Here is a 20,405-nt window from a genome sequence, read left to right on the forward strand (position 1 = left end):
TATACACAAAATATTCAAAAGGTAATACACTTTGAAAATGAATTGGGAATAGTTTGAACCAATGTTGGTTAGCTGTGTATTTGCAATTTTGTACCCAGTATTGGTATGAAATAAACAGAAAACCACAGGAAAATTAAAATGTCAAACTTTACAAGCAGTCGAAAAAATAACATTCGTATCATTCTAAATTATGGTGAAAATTTGGATAGAATGGAATCAAATTTTTAAACCCTTAAATTAAATTCCTGCTTTTTATTAACAAAATGATAAAAAAATAAAATGGGTCTTTACGTCTTAATCAAGATTTCATATTTATGCAATTCTCAGTAAAAAACACAAAATGTTTGAAACTTGGGGATCAATCACAAACAATTATACTCTCACGTATAGTTTTGTTAGCTCAAAACGTACTCTAAATACATTCAAATTATTATGCATAAAAAGATACAAACACACACACACTATACTCTACAGGAGTAACCGAGTTATTGTTAAATTGTCTTCTATAATTTCAAGCATTATTTTTTTCGTCGCTCCTTCCCATCTCTCTTACTTTCCTTTATCAACGTTCTACATCACTTAACATGGCCGGTGGCGTAGGCTAGTTAACTCGGTCAAAATACCCCCCAATCATATCCGCGATAACCTAGCGATCCGTGACCTAATTACACTGGTGTATATAGAGAGTTACAAACAGGTAAAAAACTGCAGAGGCGTGTTTATGGTAGCATACGCCCATTAAAATCCCCATTGACTTACACACTAAATCACAAAAGTAATGCCTTTTCTAAGCCTAGATAGAAGTTTTCACTTGCTAAGCGCTACCCATCACTGGATAGCTGACAAGTTGGCCTTTCATGGCACCATCAATTTTCCATACCATGACCGTGAAAATTTTTTGCTACGAGAGCCGGAACTTTTCATCACTTGTAAACAAACCTCTTCACTCGGCCGTAAACAATCTTCGTCCGCTGCTCCTGAGAGGGCTAAACTGGTCTAAAATAGCCTCAATTTTACCCAATTTTTTAACCACATGTGCTTCTGTTCATGCTCTTTAACATCCAAGCCACAAAAAAGCTCATCCTAATTGATAACATAGCAAAAAAGTTGTTCTCCTGCTCCTAATTGGCACTTTTCCTGAAGGAGAACATTTGCCGCGGATTGATATAGACGCTAATAGGAGTATGCCACCTTAAGTGAAAGTTGAAATTTTTAAACTATACTTTAAACCTCTTTTTATGACAGTTTGAGAAGTCTTGAAAACCAGAAAATACATAACTTTGACAATTTGTTTCTATATCTGTCTATTTGGTGTCTCTTCATATTGTGCCTCATACAAATTGTACAGGCCAAATGCACAGTGCAATACTGAATATTAAAGAAGCAAGTCTCCACTGGTTAGCATGTTCCCTGGTGTTATAAAAAGCCAACCATAAGCATGAATGTTGTGTACTGCATGTCTAAGGTGCTTTATGGTTTATAGAATGTGTTTTAAGCACAGTAACTCAGTTTGGTGCTACTTAACCCGCCAGGCGGGAGAAATGTTCCTGTGGGACAGGAAACTTGACAAAACTTTGCTTTCCAACCTCTCTTCTTCCCTCTGAAATCTTCATCAATCCCAGCATCCAGTAAACTTTAGAACATAGCTGTGGCCCTGAGTTGAAAGAGAAAAATGTACTTGTTACTTTGGCACTATTTTTAAAAGGAATTTTAGCAGATTTTGGGGCCAAAAAAGCTCAGTAAAACAGTGTGCTGTGCTCAGATCTGAAGTGAGGGCGCTGTTCAAACAGCGTTCCCAAATCGTTGTAGTCGATCATATTGACTAGTTTCTCAGTGTAAATCTTGTCAGATATCAGTCTATGCACAGCTTTTCAACTGCTTAGACTTTCAATAATTGCTAACAAACAAAACTAGTGAATTAGCCACTGGAAACTATTTATTTTTAAAGGATAACATAGGAAATACTATTTAAAAGAATGGGTAGAAGGAAAGGCATGTATCGTAGGCGTGCAACTACCTTTAAAACAGGTAACAGGTTCGGTTTTACAGCTTGTACAGCTGATGAAACTGATGCCAATTGCACTGGTGATATGCCTAGCCCTTCTGATACAGGTGTGGCAACTATGTCCTCTTGCAAACCTGCATATAAAAGGCTCAGCAAGGAAGAGTATGAGAGGGTAGTTAACTCTCCTGTCAAAGGACCTGAGATATTTTCATCTCAGTCCCAACAAACAATGTTACTAAGGCCTACTAAGCACCATGTTGGCCAGCTTAATAACATGGCTCCTGCTAGTGTTGCAGAATCTACAGGCAACAGGGTAGTGAATTTGCAAGTCACAGTAAGAGCCTATCATAGTGCTATGATGGCTCACAGGGAGGCAAGCAATGGATGTGCAGGGCTCCTCATATCTGTTTCTGATATGGAGGAATTTGTGGGACTTGGCTCAAAGGTTGTGTTTGGATGTACTCTCTGTAACTACAGAAGTGAGCTCTTGCCCCTCTATAAAGTTTTAAACCAAAGTAACAAACCTGGCAGGAATCCCTCAGAGCTAAACATTGCATTGCAGTTAGGCTTGCATCAGACTTCCATCAGTTCAACAGCAGCTCGTAGATTGCTCAGCAGCATCTCTCTTCCCAGTCCTGCTGTCAGTACACTGCAAAAGTCAGCCAACCAGTTTGGACCTGTAATGAAAGAAATTAATGAAAATGATATGGCTGAAAAGAGGGGTATAATAAAGGAGACACTGCAACTGCGTGGCCTCTCAAGAGATTCTCCCATTTTTGCAGAATATGATCGGCAGTATAATAACCCTCTGCGTAATTCAAGAAGTAAGACTCCATTTGCTCCTGCAAGCCAATGCAGAGATGTCATTGTAGAGAATGTCACCATGGACAAGTTTGTTATTGGTTACCATCACAGTAACAAGTTGTGCCTAATGGGAGAAATGAAAAGAAGAAGGGGTCACAAGGTACAATGTCCAGGCCATAAGGGCTGCTCTGCAAATTTAAGGCAAGATGCCAATATTGGAGATGAACAGAATGGTGGAAAGATTTGTGCTTCAAAATTACTAGCAGGTAAAAACCCAGTAAAGGTCAAGTTCCTCACAACTGATGCTGATGGCAAGGCATGTAAAGGGTTTAATAGTATCATGTCTGAGGCTATGCAGTCTAAAACAGAGAACCTTTTAGACCAGGTGCATCTAAACAGATCTCTGCGCAGAGCACTCACTGGAGCAGAATTCTCCTCTGACATGTTTCCTGCAAAGACTGTGACGAAGAAGCGGTTGATACAAAAGCGATTTGCTGAGGACTTGACCTACCGTGTACAGGCAGAGGTGACTGCTTGCAGGAAAGTGCACAAATATGACCACTGCAAAGTTGCAAAAGCTTTGTCAACATGTATGGACTGCCTTACTAAGTGCTACAGTGGAGATCATTCAGATTGCCCAAAGCAGTCATTTGTATGTAAGAGGGGCAGATGCTACAAATTTCCATTTATGCCAAATGCTGCAAAGGGTTCTCTGATAATATCAAACAGTGACAATGCAAAACTTATCGAATTACTTAAAAAACGCACCTGCTACAAACGATTATGGTCCACTCGTTTTGAGACTTCCACTCAAAAAGCAGAAGCAGTCAATAACGCTTTCAAGGTGACGAATCCAAAACATAGCACCACATTTGCACGTAACAGTCAGTACAGGGACCACAGTGCCATACACATCACCAATAATGGGCCTGGTGAGTCCATAGCCAGTAAGATGGAAGCTGCTGGGTTAAGGTTAAGCTCAAATAGTCCATGTATCCAGACTCTGAAACATATGCAGAGAAAACAAGAATATGATAAATTACGCAAGAGAGGCAGAGCCTACCGAAGGAGGAGAGCACAACTAAGAGAGAGAAAGTACAAGATACATGGCAGAATCAAATACATAAACCAGCACAGTTGTTATAAAAGAGATCAACTGATACATGACCACAGTTACTCTAAGGGGGGATGTGACACTGATGATGATGAAAATAATTATCAGTGATGCAAGTTATCATCAAAGCAAGTGATAATCCAAAACAGTATCTATCACTCACTCACTCACTCACTCATTCACTCAGGGAACCCTAAGCAATCAGGGTAATGACCATGACCCTGGCAAGCACCATCAAACTTGCAGGACCTTCTGCTGTTGTTGATACTGCGGGATTCTGCAGAGAGGTGTGACACCTCCACACATAGGCTATTGTGGCAAATGTGGGAGATGTCAAATGATCTACTACTAGGACTAGTTATAACAAGTTTTCTCTGCAAAATATTCTGAAGAGCATATGCCAGAATGTGGACTCTGATGGCTCTTCTCTTAGCTGCCAGGGGTAGCATTGTGCGGATAATGCCATATGCTGGGGCCCCTGGCTTACTGGTGGTGTAGGCACCTGTCCACATTCTGCATCCCCTTGTGCCACTTGCTGTATGTTTGGCCATCTTTTCAGTAATGCCATCAGCCCATGCCATCCAATCTTGGTCTGACATTGTAGAGAAGTTTGGAGATTGCCAGTACTGTATACAGGGCCTATGTTTAACCTCAATGCAGCCTATGCACAGTGCAGTAGTCACATCTAATACTAATGTATATATAAATTCTGAATGTCGCTTGTTTTTACACTGTATAAAAGTATATGCTACTCACAATATGTACAACTTCAGTCCGTCAGGTTTTAGTTGTTCTCTACAGCCTAACATCGAAATTAGTTGCTCCTTCTACCAGCCTTTACTTTCAATAGTACTATACACATCTCAGTAGCAGACAGCTCAAAACATCATACACAGCTGGTACTGTGGCCTATACAAGCCATGCAGATGTTCTTCAAGTCCAACCATTACTCACCAGTGCATTTTGGAGCACACAATGCACCAATTTATTTTTTCCTCGGCAATTTCATGCCATTTTTCGACATTTTGATGACATTCCGCAAAATTTGACCCCGAAATCGCACAAGCGTAAAATTTTTAGACGTTTTGTCGTATTTCATTGTTACACATCATATATGACACCTACAGCTATAATTAACGCTCATAGAGTCTAAAACAGCAATTTTCACATTTTTGCTTAAGGTAGCATACGCCCATTAAAATCCCCATTGACTTACACACTAAATCACAAAAGTAATGCCTTTTCTAAGCCTAGATAGAAGTTTTCACTTGCTAAGCGCTACCCATCACTGGATAGCTGACAAGTTGGCCTTTCATGGCACCATCAATTTTCCATACCATGACCGTGAAAATTTTTTGCTACGAGAGCCGGAACTTTTCATCACTTGTAAACAAACCTCTTCACTCGGCCGTAAACAATCTTCGTCCGCTGCTCCTGAGAGGGCTAAACTGGTCTAAAATAGCCTCAATTTTACCCAATTTTTTAACCACATGTGCTTCTGTTCATGCTCTTTAACATCCAAGCCACAAAAAAGCTCATCCTAATTGATAACATAGCAAAAAAGTTGTTCTCCTGCTCCTAATTGGCACTTTTCCTGAAGGAGAACATTTGCCGCGGATTGATATAGACGCTAATAGGAGTATGCCACCTTAAGTGAAAGTTGAAATTTTTAAACTATACTTTAAACCTCTTTTTATGACAGTTTGAGAAGTCTTGAAAACCAGAAAATACATAACTTTGACAATTTGTTTCTATATCTGTCTATTTGGTGTCTCTTCATATTGTGCCTCATACAAATTGTACAGGCCAAATGCACAGTGCAATACTGAATATTAAAGAAGCAAGTCTCCACTGGTTAGCATGTTCCCTGGTGTTATAAAAAGCCAACCATAAGCATGAATGTTGTGTACTGCATGTCTAAGGTGCTTTATGGTTTATAGAATGTGTTTTAAGCACAGTAACTCAGTTTGGTGCTACTTAACCCGCCAGGCGGGAGAAATGTTCCTGTGGGACAGGAAACTTGACAAAACTTTGCTTTCCAACCTCTCTTCTTCCCTCTGAAATCTTCATCAATCCCAGCATCCAGTAAACTTTAGAACATAGCTGTGGCCCTGAGTTGAAAGAGAAAAATGTACTTGTTACTTTGGCACTATTTTTAAAAGGAATTTTAGCAGATTTTGGGGCCAAAAAAGCTCAGTAAAACAGTGTGCTGTGCTCAGATCTGAAGTGAGGGCGCTGTTCAAACAGCGTTCCCAAATCGTTGTAGTCGATCATATTGACTAGTTTCTCAGTGTAAATCTTGTCAGATATCAGTCTATGCACAGCTTTTCAACTGCTTAGACTTTCAATAATTGCTAACAAACAAAACTAGTGAATTAGCCACTGGAAACTATTTATTTTTAAAGGATAACATAGGAAATACTATTTAAAAGAATGGGTAGAAGGAAAGGCATGTATCGTAGGCGTGCAACTACCTTTAAAACAGGTAACAGGTTCGGTTTTACAGCTTGTACAGCTGATGAAACTGATGCCAATTGCACTGGTGATATGCCTAGCCCTTCTGATACAGGTGTGGCAACTATGTCCTCTTGCAAACCTGCATATAAAAGGCTCAGCAAGGAAGAGTATGAGAGGGTAGTTAACTCTCCTGTCAAAGGACCTGAGATATTTTCATCTCAGTCCCAACAAACAATGTTACTAAGGCCTACTAAGCACCATGTTGGCCAGCTTAATAACATGGCTCCTGCTAGTGTTGCAGAATCTACAGGCAACAGGGTAGTGAATTTGCAAGTCACAGTAAGAGCCTATCATAGTGCTATGATGGCTCACAGGGAGGCAAGCAATGGATGTGCAGGGCTCCTCATATCTGTTTCTGATATGGAGGAATTTGTGGGACTTGGCTCAAAGGTTGTGTTTGGATGTACTCTCTGTAACTACAGAAGTGAGCTCTTGCCCCTCTATAAAGTTTTAAACCAAAGTAACAAACCTGGCAGGAATCCCTCAGAGCTAAACATTGCATTGCAGTTAGGCTTGCATCAGACTTCCATCAGTTCAACAGCAGCTCGTAGATTGCTCAGCAGCATCTCTCTTCCCAGTCCTGCTGTCAGTACACTGCAAAAGTCAGCCAACCAGTTTGGACCTGTAATGAAAGAAATTAATGAAAATGATATGGCTGAAAAGAGGGGTATAATAAAGGAGACACTGCAACTGCGTGGCCTCTCAAGAGATTCTCCCATTTTTGCAGAATATGATCGGCAGTATAATAACCCTCTGCGTAATTCAAGAAGTAAGACTCCATTTGCTCCTGCAAGCCAATGCAGAGATGTCATTGTAGAGAATGTCACCATGGACAAGTTTGTTATTGGTTACCATCACAGTAACAAGTTGTGCCTAATGGGAGAAATGAAAAGAAGAAGGGGTCACAAGGTACAATGTCCAGGCCATAAGGGCTGCTCTGCAAATTTAAGGCAAGATGCCAATATTGGAGATGAACAGAATGGTGGAAAGATTTGTGCTTCAAAATTACTAGCAGGTAAAAACCCAGTAAAGGTCAAGTTCCTCACAACTGATGCTGATGGCAAGGCATGTAAAGGGTTTAATAGTATCATGTCTGAGGCTATGCAGTCTAAAACAGAGAACCTTTTAGACCAGGTGCATCTAAACAGATCTCTGCGCAGAGCACTCACTGGAGCAGAATTCTCCTCTGACATGTTTCCTGCAAAGACTGTGACGAAGAAGCGGTTGATACAAAAGCGATTTGCTGAGGACTTGACCTACCGTGTACAGGCAGAGGTGACTGCTTGCAGGAAAGTGCACAAATATGACCACTGCAAAGTTGCAAAAGCTTTGTCAACATGTATGGACTGCCTTACTAAGTGCTACAGTGGAGATCATTCAGATTGCCCAAAGCAGTCATTTGTATGTAAGAGGGGCAGATGCTACAAATTTCCATTTATGCCAAATGCTGCAAAGGGTTCTCTGATAATATCAAACAGTGACAATGCAAAACTTATCGAATTACTTAAAAAACGCACCTGCTACAAACGATTATGGTCCACTCGTTTTGAGACTTCCACTCAAAAAGCAGAAGCAGTCAATAACGCTTTCAAGGTGACGAATCCAAAACATAGCACCACATTTGCACGTAACAGTCAGTACAGGGACCACAGTGCCATACACATCACCAATAATGGGCCTGGTGAGTCCATAGCCAGTAAGATGGAAGCTGCTGGGTTAAGGTTAAGCTCAAATAGTCCATGTATCCAGACTCTGAAACATATGCAGAGAAAACAAGAATATGATAAATTACGCAAGAGAGGCAGAGCCTACCGAAGGAGGAGAGCACAACTAAGAGAGAGAAAGTACAAGATACATGGCAGAATCAAATACATAAACCAGCACAGTTGTTATAAAAGAGATCAACTGATACATGACCACAGTTACTCTAAGGGGGGATGTGACACTGATGATGATGAAAATAATTATCAGTGATGCAAGTTATCATCAAAGCAAGTGATAATCCAAAACAGTATCTATCACTCACTCACTCACTCACTCATTCACTCAGGGAACCCTAAGCAATCAGGGTAATGACCATGACCCTGGCAAGCACCATCAAACTTGCAGGACCTTCTGCTGTTGTTGATACTGCGGGATTCTGCAGAGAGGTGTGACACCTCCACACATAGGCTATTGTGGCAAATGTGGGAGATGTCAAATGATCTACTACTAGGACTAGTTATAACAAGTTTTCTCTGCAAAATATTCTGAAGAGCATATGCCAGAATGTGGACTCTGATGGCTCTTCTCTTAGCTGCCAGGGGTAGCATTGTGCGGATAATGCCATATGCTGGGGCCCCTGGCTTACTGGTGGTGTAGGCACCTGTCCACATTCTGCATCCCCTTGTGCCACTTGCTGTATGTTTGGCCATCTTTTCAGTAATGCCATCAGCCCATGCCATCCAATCTTGGTCTGACATTGTAGAGAAGTTTGGAGATTGCCAGTACTGTATACAGGGCCTATGTTTAACCTCAATGCAGCCTATGCACAGTGCAGTAGTCACATCTAATACTAATGTATATATAAATTCTGAATGTCGCTTGTTTTTACACTGTATAAAAGTATATGCTACTCACAATATGTACAACTTCAGTCCGTCAGGTTTTAGTTGTTCTCTACAGCCTAACATCGAAATTAGTTGCTCCTTCTACCAGCCTTTACTTTCAATAGTACTATACACATCTCAGTAGCAGACAGCTCAAAACATCATACACAGCTGGTACTGTGGCCTATACAAGCCATGCAGATGTTCTTCAAGTCCAACCATTACTCACCAGTGCATTTTGGAGCACACAATGCACCAATTTATTTTTTCCTCGGCAATTTCATGCCATTTTTCGACATTTTGATGACATTCCGCAAAATTTGACCCCGAAATCGCACAAGCGTAAAATTTTTAGACGTTTTGTCGTATTTCATTGTTACACATCATATATGACACCTACAGCTATAATTAACGCTCATAGAGTCTAAAACAGCAATTTTCACATTTTTGCTTAAGGTAGCATACGCCCATTAAAATCCCCATTGACTTACACACTAAATCACAAAAGTAATGCCTTTTCTAAGCCTAGATAGAAGTTTTCACTTGCTAAGCGCTACCCATCACTGGATAGCTGACAAGTTGGCCTTTCATGGCACCATCAATTTTCCATACCATGACCGTGAAAATTTTTTGCTACGAGAGCCGGAACTTTTCATCACTTGTAAACAAACCTCTTCACTCGGCCGTAAACAATCTTCGTCCGCTGCTCCTGAGAGGGCTAAACTGGTCTAAAATAGCCTCAATTTTACCCAATTTTTTAACCACATGTGCTTCTGTTCATGCTCTTTAACATCCAAGCCACAAAAAAGCTCATCCTAATTGATAACATAGCAAAAAAGTTGTTCTCCTGCTCCTAATTGGCACTTTTCCTGAAGGAGAACATTTGCCGCGGATTGATATAGACGCTAATAGGAGTATGCCACCTTAAAGGTTTGTGTACGATGACCAATACTGACGTCCGCTCCGTATCTAAAGTATATGTATTTATTCTTACCCGACGGGTTTCCCCTCCCCATGTTGTGTAATACAGTGGTATTCCATGCATATAGGAGTGAAATCTCAACTCAAATCAGGGAGGTAAACATATTATTCACCCGTGGATTTTTTTATGCTTATTTAAAGCCGTCGTATTCTATGGTATATTTGTTCTATTTCAAATGAGGTTGTCAGATTTGCATTATTAAAAGATGAAAAAAAGTGTTAAACTCTACAACAATAAAAAATGTCAAAAAAATTCTTTATAAGGAAAATGTAAAATGATACCCTGTAGATGATATAAATGAACTTCTAAATGGTCATATACCCCGCAAAAAACGGAGAGACGAATCACGTGACCCTTTATCTTTTAAGGCGTTGTTTATTATGTATTGTTCTACATGTGAAGGAACTTATTGTGGTATTCTGCCCCATTTGTTGACCTATTATGTTTCCGCATAACTAGCTTGACCCAAATATTATAGCTCAATATACCTTAATTATGACCCAATTTAGAAATGTAAAGTTTTTGACTCCATAGCTTGCCTTGACGAATATAATTTTTCGTCGTTATTATTACTTCTTCTTCTTGGTAACAGGCGAATATAGTTTTCGGTTATATTTTATTTATAGTTAAATGAAATGTAAACGAAATGTTTCAAATGGAGTCATGTTGTTTTGCCTGCTATGTGCTTAAAAGTCACGTGACCTCGATTTCCCTTTATTTATTTATTTATTCTTCTTTTTTGTTAATCGTGAGATTTCTCAATTAGATTCTCACTTAGATGGATTTTGTGGACTGATGTGTGTTAATGTATGCCTAGATTTGACCAAATCTCTAAGCATCTCCGATACATGTTTTTTAATTATGTACGATGTTTATCGTCCGTAACATCTATAAGCATATAAAAGGAGAACAGATTGATATGTTTCGAAACCTACTGGTTCAAAGTTGTAGCAAATATTTCTGTGGACAATCGTAGGGAAATTGTACAAGACAATACGTGAATAATAACGTTAAAAATACATATGTTGATGCCATTAGGGGAGGAGAGGAGAGTGGAGGAGAGGAGAGGAGAGGGAGGAGGGGGAGGAGAGGGGAAGAGAGGAGAAGAGAGGGGAAGAGAGGGGAAGAGAGGGGAAGAGAGGGGAAGAGAGGGGAAGAAAGGGGAAGAAAGGGGAAGAAAGGGGGAAGAGAGGGGAAGAAAGGGGAAGAGAGGGGTGGAGAGGGGGAAGAGAGGGGTGGAGAGGGGAAGAGAGGGGTGGAGAGGGCAAGAGAGGGCAAGAGAGGGGAAGAGAGGGGAAGAGAGGGGAGAGGAGGGGAGGAGGAGAGGGGAGGAGAGGCTGGCAGAGGGGAGGAGAGGAGCGGATGAGGAAGAGAATGAGGGTGAGTGGGGGAGTATTCCCTCCCTTGCCAGTTATTTATTTGGTTTGTCATATTAATAGATGTCAGTAAACCAATGACAAAAATCATACAGAATGGAATTATAGACAAATACTACACTTTTGAACGGGATTCGAGCCAGTGATTTCAGGATAATAAATCCTGTTCTCTGAGCAAAACCTGAGCTCATCAGCCCTTGGTTGATAGTGATCTCTATAAGTGTTCTACAAGAGAAATCTAATTACTCACGTATTTAACCGAGGATATATAAATAGTCCATCAGACAGGCAGAAAATTAATATTCATACTAGTATATAGAAACTATAAAAAGGGGCGAAAAGAGTAGCTTGAGCATTGATATATATGACTGATTTATAAAGGGCGCGGTCTTATCTGCATATTCATAGATAAACATATGGTTATAAGCACGCCAATATAATTTAAAAAGTGAAGAGAGAACGTCGTGTTACTGTCCTGTGTTATTGCTAAAATATCTCCTTAGAGTTGATGACACGCCGGATTTATAGCCACAAGACTTAATAACGTCCAGGTACACCGGCAGAATAAAGATAGAAATAGACCAGTGTTCGCCATAAATGATTCACATCCTGTCTGGTGTACGTCTCAGTGACGTCACGTACAAGTTTCAGTTTATGAAACTTTATGGTTTTAATTATACCAGCTTATTATAACACAACGGTATTTCACCAAATATTGGAAACACTCTTGCTACATATTATCGTTTGATATAATTTATCGAATGCATATACACATACCTATATATATATATATGTATACAAAAAAAAAATTCCAGTTAATGTTCCATTCATGATTTAGTTTTATCAAAACATGTTATCAAAGGAATAACTAGCTTAGCTCTTACAGATAATCATTAGTCAAATTTCATACCCCAAAATGTTCTTGGAACATTATAATAGCTGTTCATCAAAGATTACTGTTCATGTTTTAATTAAATTGCTCAAATACGTGCGTTATGTAAATGCCGTAAAGTTAAAACAAAAAGAAATTTTAATATATCTTCTAAAGATTTTTTTTTATAGTTTAGCTGTTGTTGTTGTCGGATTTTTTTTGTTTTGTTTAATTGATGTTTATTATTTTTGTTATTGTCTTCCTTATAACACCAATTCATATCAATAAATTGCTTCTTTTTCTTTATAGACAAAGATGATTCTAGCAATAGTATAGACGCTAAGGGAGATGGTGTGGATACACAAGATGGAAAGAAGAGGAGGGTACGAAGACAGAGGACGCACTTCACTAGTCAACAGTTACAGGAACTAGAGGCTAGTTTTGCGAGAAATAGATATCCAGATATGGCGACTCGAGAAGAAATCTCGGCTTGGTGTAACTTATCCGAACCAAGAGTTAGGGTACGCAAACATTTTGTTTTGCTCTTTCAGATCAGTTTAAAGTTCCGTAGAGGAGGATTGGATGATCGGCATTTATGTGGGTATACTGAGCAGTATTAGGGGATCGTGATAGGGGATGTTGGATGGGAGAAGGAAACTGATGCCATTGAAGGGGTCAGTCACAAAAAAAAACCCATATGCAACTAGCTATTCTTTGATTTGGTCCAAAACGAAAACCATACATAGCCCCTGGCAGAAACATAAAACAATTATAGCCTATATCTGTAGGCCGTATTACTTGATTTGGCACAGACACAAGTCACCAACTGGTGTGTGCTATGAATAGTGTAGAAAGCCACTCCTCAATAAGTACAAAATATCTTAACCTTAACTCGGTATTTAGTGACTGGCGAGCTTTTTTGTGTTATCCCACCACTTACCGTGTGAGTATAGTATTCATCAATCTTGTTCTGGGACTATTCTATCTGATCAACCCGTACCACAAATGGCTGACCATCTGTCCGTAAGTTATTACTGAATATACACACATAACATTTCATCTGGAGAGCGACGAGGGATTGCACTATAGTACAATCGTCTTGTTAAAGCGAAAATCATTTCAAAGACGACACAAGGTATAAGACTGGTTTCATACAAATTTTTACTTAGTTTTTCATTGAGATAAAGCTTCAACGATGCCATATCAAATTTGATTCTCATACCATGTTTATTGGTATTTTCATAATCATAAATATACTGTGCAGATGGCTGGCCTTATCTACATCTTGTTCGTAATCGTGACAAAAAACAAGTGGAAACTGGTATCGAAAGATATCCATCAGAACCTTACGTTTATCTGCATTTTTTTGGCACATACAAACAAGTTTAGCCTAATACATAGGACCTACCTCTGTTTTGGGGTTTTGAAAAGTTTTTTTGCTAGAGCCTGGGGCAGCTTCTGGTGGCTGTTTAGCTAATGAAATGGATAAATCGTCACCCGTCAAGAGTCGGACAAGATCTCGAATCAACTCATACAAAGTGCAAAGTCCCAGAAATACTTGCTTGATTAGTAAGAACGAGAGCACGGAGATGACAGCCACAAATGATCGGTACCGGGATTTATACTTGCTTCAAGTCGTCACTGCCTTACCAACATGCGTTGTCAATCTGCAGTGACCTATCAGTAAACAGCTCCTTGGAGGAGGCTCCCCGTGAAATTAGTTTCTTATAGAACTTTGTCAAATGTGTAAAGAAGGAAGGGAACTTTAACACAAAACTTGAAGGAGAATCAATTATTTCTTATGGAATTTGCTGGATAAAGGTCATGAGTTTTTCTTATGATCAAGGGAAGAGCACGACCTGTCGAAATTGTCAGACATATACCTAAATATATTGAAAAATTCATATTGACCAAAATGAAAATGCGTGTTGAATTCTGAGCATCATTGGCCATCATTTGACTAGGGTAATACTACTATAAATTATATATATATTTATATAAACATAAAGTGACTGACCAAACATTGTCACTGATTAATGATCCAAGGTGGGAAATGTTCCGTACCTACGTTGGATTAATATTTTATAATAATTCATCCTCCGTCAACTGAAGGATGATAATCATACATCCCCAGGTCATCATTTACTACCCGTCAGATATGATAGAAACTCAAAGAATGGTCATTGTTCAAACTTCCGCAATCATGTTTATTTTGTCATTAAGAAATGTTATTGTCTAATTGAGCAACGTCTGCAAATGCCTGAGAATGATGTGGAGAATCACAGCCTCCAGGAAAGTATGTTTTGGACTGTTGTAGCAATTATTTACGAACTATAATATGGACAAATGTTATTTTGATCTGTAAGAATACAGAATGATTTTCAAGCCACGAACCGTCGAACGAATAGTGTTAGACTATGATCAAACAGAGTCTCGATATATCACTTTGAATCGTTCATCCCCAAACCTAAGTTATACAATGAGGCCTCTACGTTGGACACCCATGTTGTCTTTAACATAAAATCTGTGTTTTTTTAGAAGCATATTTAGACATATTTTGCCCGTGATTACCTACTAGAGATATCCTTGCGGCAAGAGTAGTCCTGATTTACAAACAAGAAGAGGTCGCAAAACGGGCCGGGTTGCCTTAGGGCAACAGTGGCTATAATGACGGCAATATAAAGACCAGGAAAAGCCTTTCTTGGATCGGTTATAAGGGCAATCATTCAACGGCTTCTTTCGGCTGTGACAATCGACTCTTGGCGGTATAAAGTACACCATTGCCAAGTGTACACCATCAGTTATCTCATGTCTCTATACCTTTTGGGGCTCATATCTTGAGGTATATAACCGTTGATAGTTGTACCCATAACATGATATAGTAGAGTCTTTAAGTGAAGTAGCCTGGAGGGCAAAACACTAAATGGCAGAAGGAGGCTATAACGATGAGCGTTATCGAGGACAAAGGAGACCACCTCGTCGTCAAGGATATTGGTGATGCACAAAATGACAAAAGAAAACGGCACAACTTGAATAATCGGCATGGAATAAACAACAACAATCAATATGGTGTATATCAGTTCTGCGATTTCTTGGTTGTGACTTGTCGGTTGGATTGGTAGGGCAACAACCGCACAGTGGTCCGATCTATTGGGATTTATTCATGTCTGAAAAGCTTGAACGGAAAGTAAGCGCATAACTAACATGCTGTAACTGTAATATACGTCGATGACTTGTGCAGTTGAAGTCGTATATAAATGTTGTTTCCATGCTGTTTGTTGTTACATGGTTGCATGGTGTTCACTATGGTATATGCGTAATAAGGCAGAGCTGTACTCTTTAGCCCACACATATTTTAATGATATATTTTTTCGTCTCAAGGAAAGTGGGAATTTAATTATGAACAAGTCATTGTTGAATTAAACGCAGTTTCAACTAAAGAGTAAGAATAACTCTAAGGTGTCACCATAACCTTGGTAATCAATATTTCAATTAACGAAAAGCGATAATTGGCCGTAGTGCCTAAATTAATAAGACATCCACCACGAAGACCTTAAGATAAAAAAAAACATGCTAATTGCTCTATATGAAATACATATTTCTTACATTCTATGCAGAAGAATTATCCGGCTGAAACAGTTTCGGCAAACTTAATAACAGGCTTTATCATGCATGTGTCAATAGGGGTAGCCTACATTGGTGTATATACCTCACTCTTTTGTCGTGTTCGAAGATGACAGGGAGCTGTCTTTGGGAAATGCGGATATTGCATATATTGATGGCTTTACAGTGTCATTTCGAGAGTGCGTTTATCTGTTACCAAGACAACAAAAACTAGGGCAAAGAGTTGATTTTTCTGTCGCCCCAGAAGTGACATATTGTAGAGGTACCTAATTTTAACATCGGTGGACAAACAGCGCGTTACATCAAGAACACACCGTCTGTTGTTACAAGACAGACGGATCTACACAAAACTAGGCCAAACGAACGACTTTCATTACTTAATGGTGGTGTATTTAGGTGTGAAACTAGGGCAAGCATTCAACAGCTAGGTAAACGGAGGTGCCAGAAATTTGTTTTCAAAACAAGGCATCTGCCGCAGTTCCATAGACTTCAACATTCCGCGAAAGTTCACCTTCTGCATCGGCCGCCATCAGTCGTCGCCTCACGGTATCCGAGACGGTACACAATCATTGCTGAACTTATTTAAGCCTGCAAGTATAGCAACTACACGATTACCTGCTTCTATCTGAAATAGAAAAGGCAGGGATGAAGCGATACTAGGTCCTGTCTATTGCCCAGGTTCTGTCTCTCGATCTATGTAGGGTACCGTCCATAGCAAAACATGTCTGGCAAATGATGAGGGTGATACATTGGCAGCAGTTTCACTTAAGTGATCAACATGGGCTTTTTTTAAATCATTAAGAGGTTCATATTATCAATCTTTGTAAACCAATGATACATAAATCATGCAAGAAATGTAAAACCTGATCGGTATGAATCTCGATGTTCAACTAAACAATATTCCTCATTTCTTAACTTTGTTAAATGTGTAGGTCTGGCTACGAAATGTCCGGACGGATGCGTGACCTTATACATCCAATCTTGCGACTTAATTACCCTTCTTAAAGTCCCTTACCAAATTTAATCTTTCAAATCAAGTGATATATTTATGTTTCTGATTTGTTTCATCTTTTCCATAGATTTGGTTTAAGAACAGAAGAGCCAAATGGAGGAAGCGAGAGAGGACTCAGCTCCAGGAGATTAAAACTGGCCTAGGACCTCAGTTCAACGGACTGGTACCACCCATTGACGATAGCTTCTATTCTAGTTACCCTTACAACAACTGGCCTAAACCACCAACTTACCCATTATCAAGCAGTAAGAGCATTGCGTGGTCACTACCAGGAGCAAGTCAAGCTATGTGCTTTAATCCAGCTCAGACGAACATGTCTGCTGGATTTACGCCAGCTTCACCCACGGCGACGCCTGTAAATGGCATGACCGCTCAACCGTTAGGTGGATTAAATCCTCCAAGTGGTCCACCTACTTGCCACTATGGTTCGGCAGTCCCACCACCGACGGCTTACGTTTACAGGGAGCCAACGACAGATAGTCTAGCGTCACTGAGGCTCAAGGCAAAGCATCATTCGGAAACTATGGTCGGATTCTCATACCCTTCTAGAGACACTGCTCCGTTATCTGCTTGTCAATATGGCGGACAAATACCAAACTTTGGTGGAACGACATAGAGATAGCCGAACCAAAGACACTTTCAATAACAATTTTGTTTCTTACTTTGTGTGGCAAGTTCCACTTCAAATGTTCAATGAAAACCAGGGTCAATGTTCCCCTTTTTCACCAATGACAGAGAGGACGTTTCGTATTTTTTATTTTCATCAGTGACAGCCAAGCCATTGTCCGGTGTTTTATCATTGACAAACCATGGTGACTGTTTTTGTATATTTTATCAACGACAGCTCTGGTGACTGACGTTCCGAATTTAATGATTGGCAACTGTGGTATTGTTATTTCATAAATGGCAACCGTGTCCAATGTTCCCTCATTTAATCAATGATAGGAATGGTACCTTGTTGACATATCTTCTCAACTCCCTGATTTCCATGGCGATAGTGTTTTACCTATTTTAATGATCAATAATGCTTAACATGGCAATACCAGCCTCTGTTGTCTATTTATGCATCATAAGCAGATACTTACTACAGGAGATTAAGTGTACTACCAATCAGAATGATGTTGAAGTAGGTCTGTCTAAAAAATTAGACGAAGAGCTTTCATGTCTTCTTTTTTCTTTTCTTTATGTCACAAAAACTCGCACCTTTAAAAAAAAACAAAGTTAAAGGATTTATATTTCGATACATCAAACATCGAAAATTTGTTTACGAAACTGTTTTACCTGCGTAAATGCATCTTCGCAGTCATTTAAAAAAAAAAACAGGACGTTGTGGAGGTGAAAGGGAAGCAAAGAGTGCTGGTAAGGGTGTCCATCTGAAGGTTTTAACGGTATAAATGTTGCAATCATAAAAATAGTTTTAAGTTGTGGTTAACACCAACGAGACAAAAGTCTTAATTTTATTATTATATATTTAAGAATATATTTCAACAAGAAAGAAAAATGAAGAACATTTTTAGGATTTGAGCATCAAATTAGTTAATTAAATGCCAACAACCAACTGAGAAAAATGTGGGCTTAAAGTAGAAAACTAACTATGACAAAAGTTTCTCGACAAATGCTCATGATTCATCTTTACAGATGTAACAAATGTTATTGTACGCGGCATCCCTCTTAATTGCCTGTTACATCTTCGATGTCAATCATTTACAGTGGGACATTGATACAGTAGAAACAGCGCCAATATCTCCGTTGGTTAATTCCAGTGCAAAAAGAATTAAATAAATGAAATGAAGAATTATAGTTACATATGAGAAGAGGGATCGTCGTAGCTGTAGAAAAATGACGTATACAAGAATAACGGTAATTCAGTTACTTAAAAAATATATATAAAATATGCATAAGGATTGGAAATGGCCTTTGGTTACAACTCTTGATTTTTCTTTTCGGTTTCTTTGCCTTGTAAATTCAATATGTGTTCCATGCCCACTGATGCTTTTAGATTGAAAAGTCGTTCTAAGTGATAAGCTTTTAATTTAACCGTTCGGAATACGTTCGTTAAATTCAACTTCCTTAGAGAGCAAAAACTAAGTTTAGAGTTGGGTTTGGCTTCGAACATATGGACAGACAATCAGTGTCTATAGCCTAGTTGTTTACGGTGACCGCAAATAAAGCGAGATGCCTGGGTTCGAAATCCGGTAGAGGCTGGAAGTTCTTTTCTTGGATGTTCCAACTCACTCCCATTTTCAACGTTATATATATATATATAACGTTGAAAATATCGTCAGTTCCTCTGTTTGGGCTACTGTCTAATAACAATTCTGCCAAGATTGTTCTCCTAGCTTCACTAAATTTTAGGCAACCCTAGAATGAAATCCAGCCCTAATATTCGTCAACGTTTATTATCAATATTTATTTCATATAACCCAATATTCTCCTTTCCTTGCTGGTGTTTGTGAATCTTGAGGAGTTTCAAGACTAGGCAGGTCAGCCACTGTCATTGACGATCTCTGAGTTATAATGGTAACTTCTCATTAGTTACACTGGTACAATGTTATATCTGTTTTGATGTAAGCTATAATGTTTGCAAGGCAGTAGTTCATGAAAACTATTTTCAAGCCGGCAATTTGATTGTATCTATGTATCTGTCCAGTGGCTTAATTATCATATTTGACGCAAATTCAATCATATAAACAGGAAAGGTTTGATTTGATATTATAAGAGAGAAAATATTAATCGAAACAACTGCATCTATAAGGTATATCCTTCTTGAACCAAAAAAATAAAAAGTTTCCTCACTGCGAACCTTTAATATTATTTTCACGATAATGACACACTGCACAAACCCGTGTTCATTTTTAGGTGTCCATGTTTTTCTTATCCTTTACATATATATATATATATATATATATATATATATATATATAATATATATATATATAGATATATATATATATATACCGGTTTATAGATATTCTGTTTCGTCCAGTTTGTACACTGTTTTAAGTTGATTCAACTGACTTTTAAAGTAAACCATTGAGAAAATGAAAACTCTGTAAATATTTCTACGTTTTCGATACGTAAAGCTCTTTTTCTAAGAAATGAAATAAAATAAATTTAATTTGTGAGATTTGTAAACACCTTATTTTGAGTCTATTGTATACATTTTTTTCAGAAAAACAAAACAGCAAAACAGCAGTCAAGTTATGCATGTTCCTCATTTACCTAACGTATTTATTGGAAACATTTTGGCACTGCGCCCCCAATCATATCAATCTGAGACTCCTCCCACTCAATCCTTCCCAATTTACCATTCAGAAGTATTATACGGGTTTTTTTCCACATCTTCTTCTTCTTCCTGGAATTTCGTCTTGGTTTTCATCGTATGTTCATCTTTTGACCAATTTCATACACCTTTCTGAAAACGCTGAATAAGTATACTTGAATTTAAGTTATCTCAATATAACCATAGCAAACCACGTCATTTTATTGCTAACGTACTGATGTAACCCAGG

General features: G+C 38.8%; 1 protein-coding gene and 1 long non-coding RNA gene across 6 annotated transcripts in view; one reads left to right on the forward strand and one right to left on the reverse strand.

Moving 5' to 3' along the window:
• Window positions 1-20,027, forward strand: part of LOC139968913 (pituitary homeobox 2-like) — a 57,745-nt gene extending 37,718 nt beyond the window's left edge. For both annotated transcript variants that reach the window (XM_071973525.1, XM_071973526.1), the window contains 2 exons: window positions 12,567-12,778; window positions 16,961-20,027. In XM_071973525.1, coding sequence (XP_071829626.1) covers window positions 12,567-12,778; window positions 16,961-17,509 — 761 coding nt within the window. In that variant the 3' untranslated portion in view covers window positions 17,510-20,027. The remainder of the gene's footprint in view (window positions 1-12,566; window positions 12,779-16,960) is intronic.
• LOC139968912 (uncharacterized) lies at window positions 721-9,956 on the reverse strand. Of its 4 annotated transcripts, none has more exons than XR_011793584.1 (7): window positions 9,258-9,956; window positions 7,958-8,192; window positions 6,910-7,062; window positions 5,320-6,034; window positions 3,578-3,812; window positions 2,530-2,682; window positions 721-1,654 (listed from the first exon to the last, which is right to left on the reverse strand). It is a non-coding gene; the product is annotated as an uncharacterized lncRNA (long non-coding RNA). The 4 variants fall into 4 exon arrangements; XR_011793582.1 differs by having other exon boundaries at window positions 5,967-6,034; window positions 9,700-9,951; XR_011793581.1 differs by having other exon boundaries at window positions 5,967-6,034; window positions 9,258-9,279.
• Window positions 20,028-20,405: the final 378 nt, after the last annotated feature.

Source organism: Apostichopus japonicus, chromosome 6 (genome assembly GCF_037975245.1).
Source record: "Apostichopus japonicus isolate 1M-3 chromosome 6, ASM3797524v1, whole genome shotgun sequence".
Classification (NCBI taxonomy): Eukaryota; Metazoa; Echinodermata; class Holothuroidea; order Aspidochirotida; family Stichopodidae; genus Apostichopus; species Apostichopus japonicus.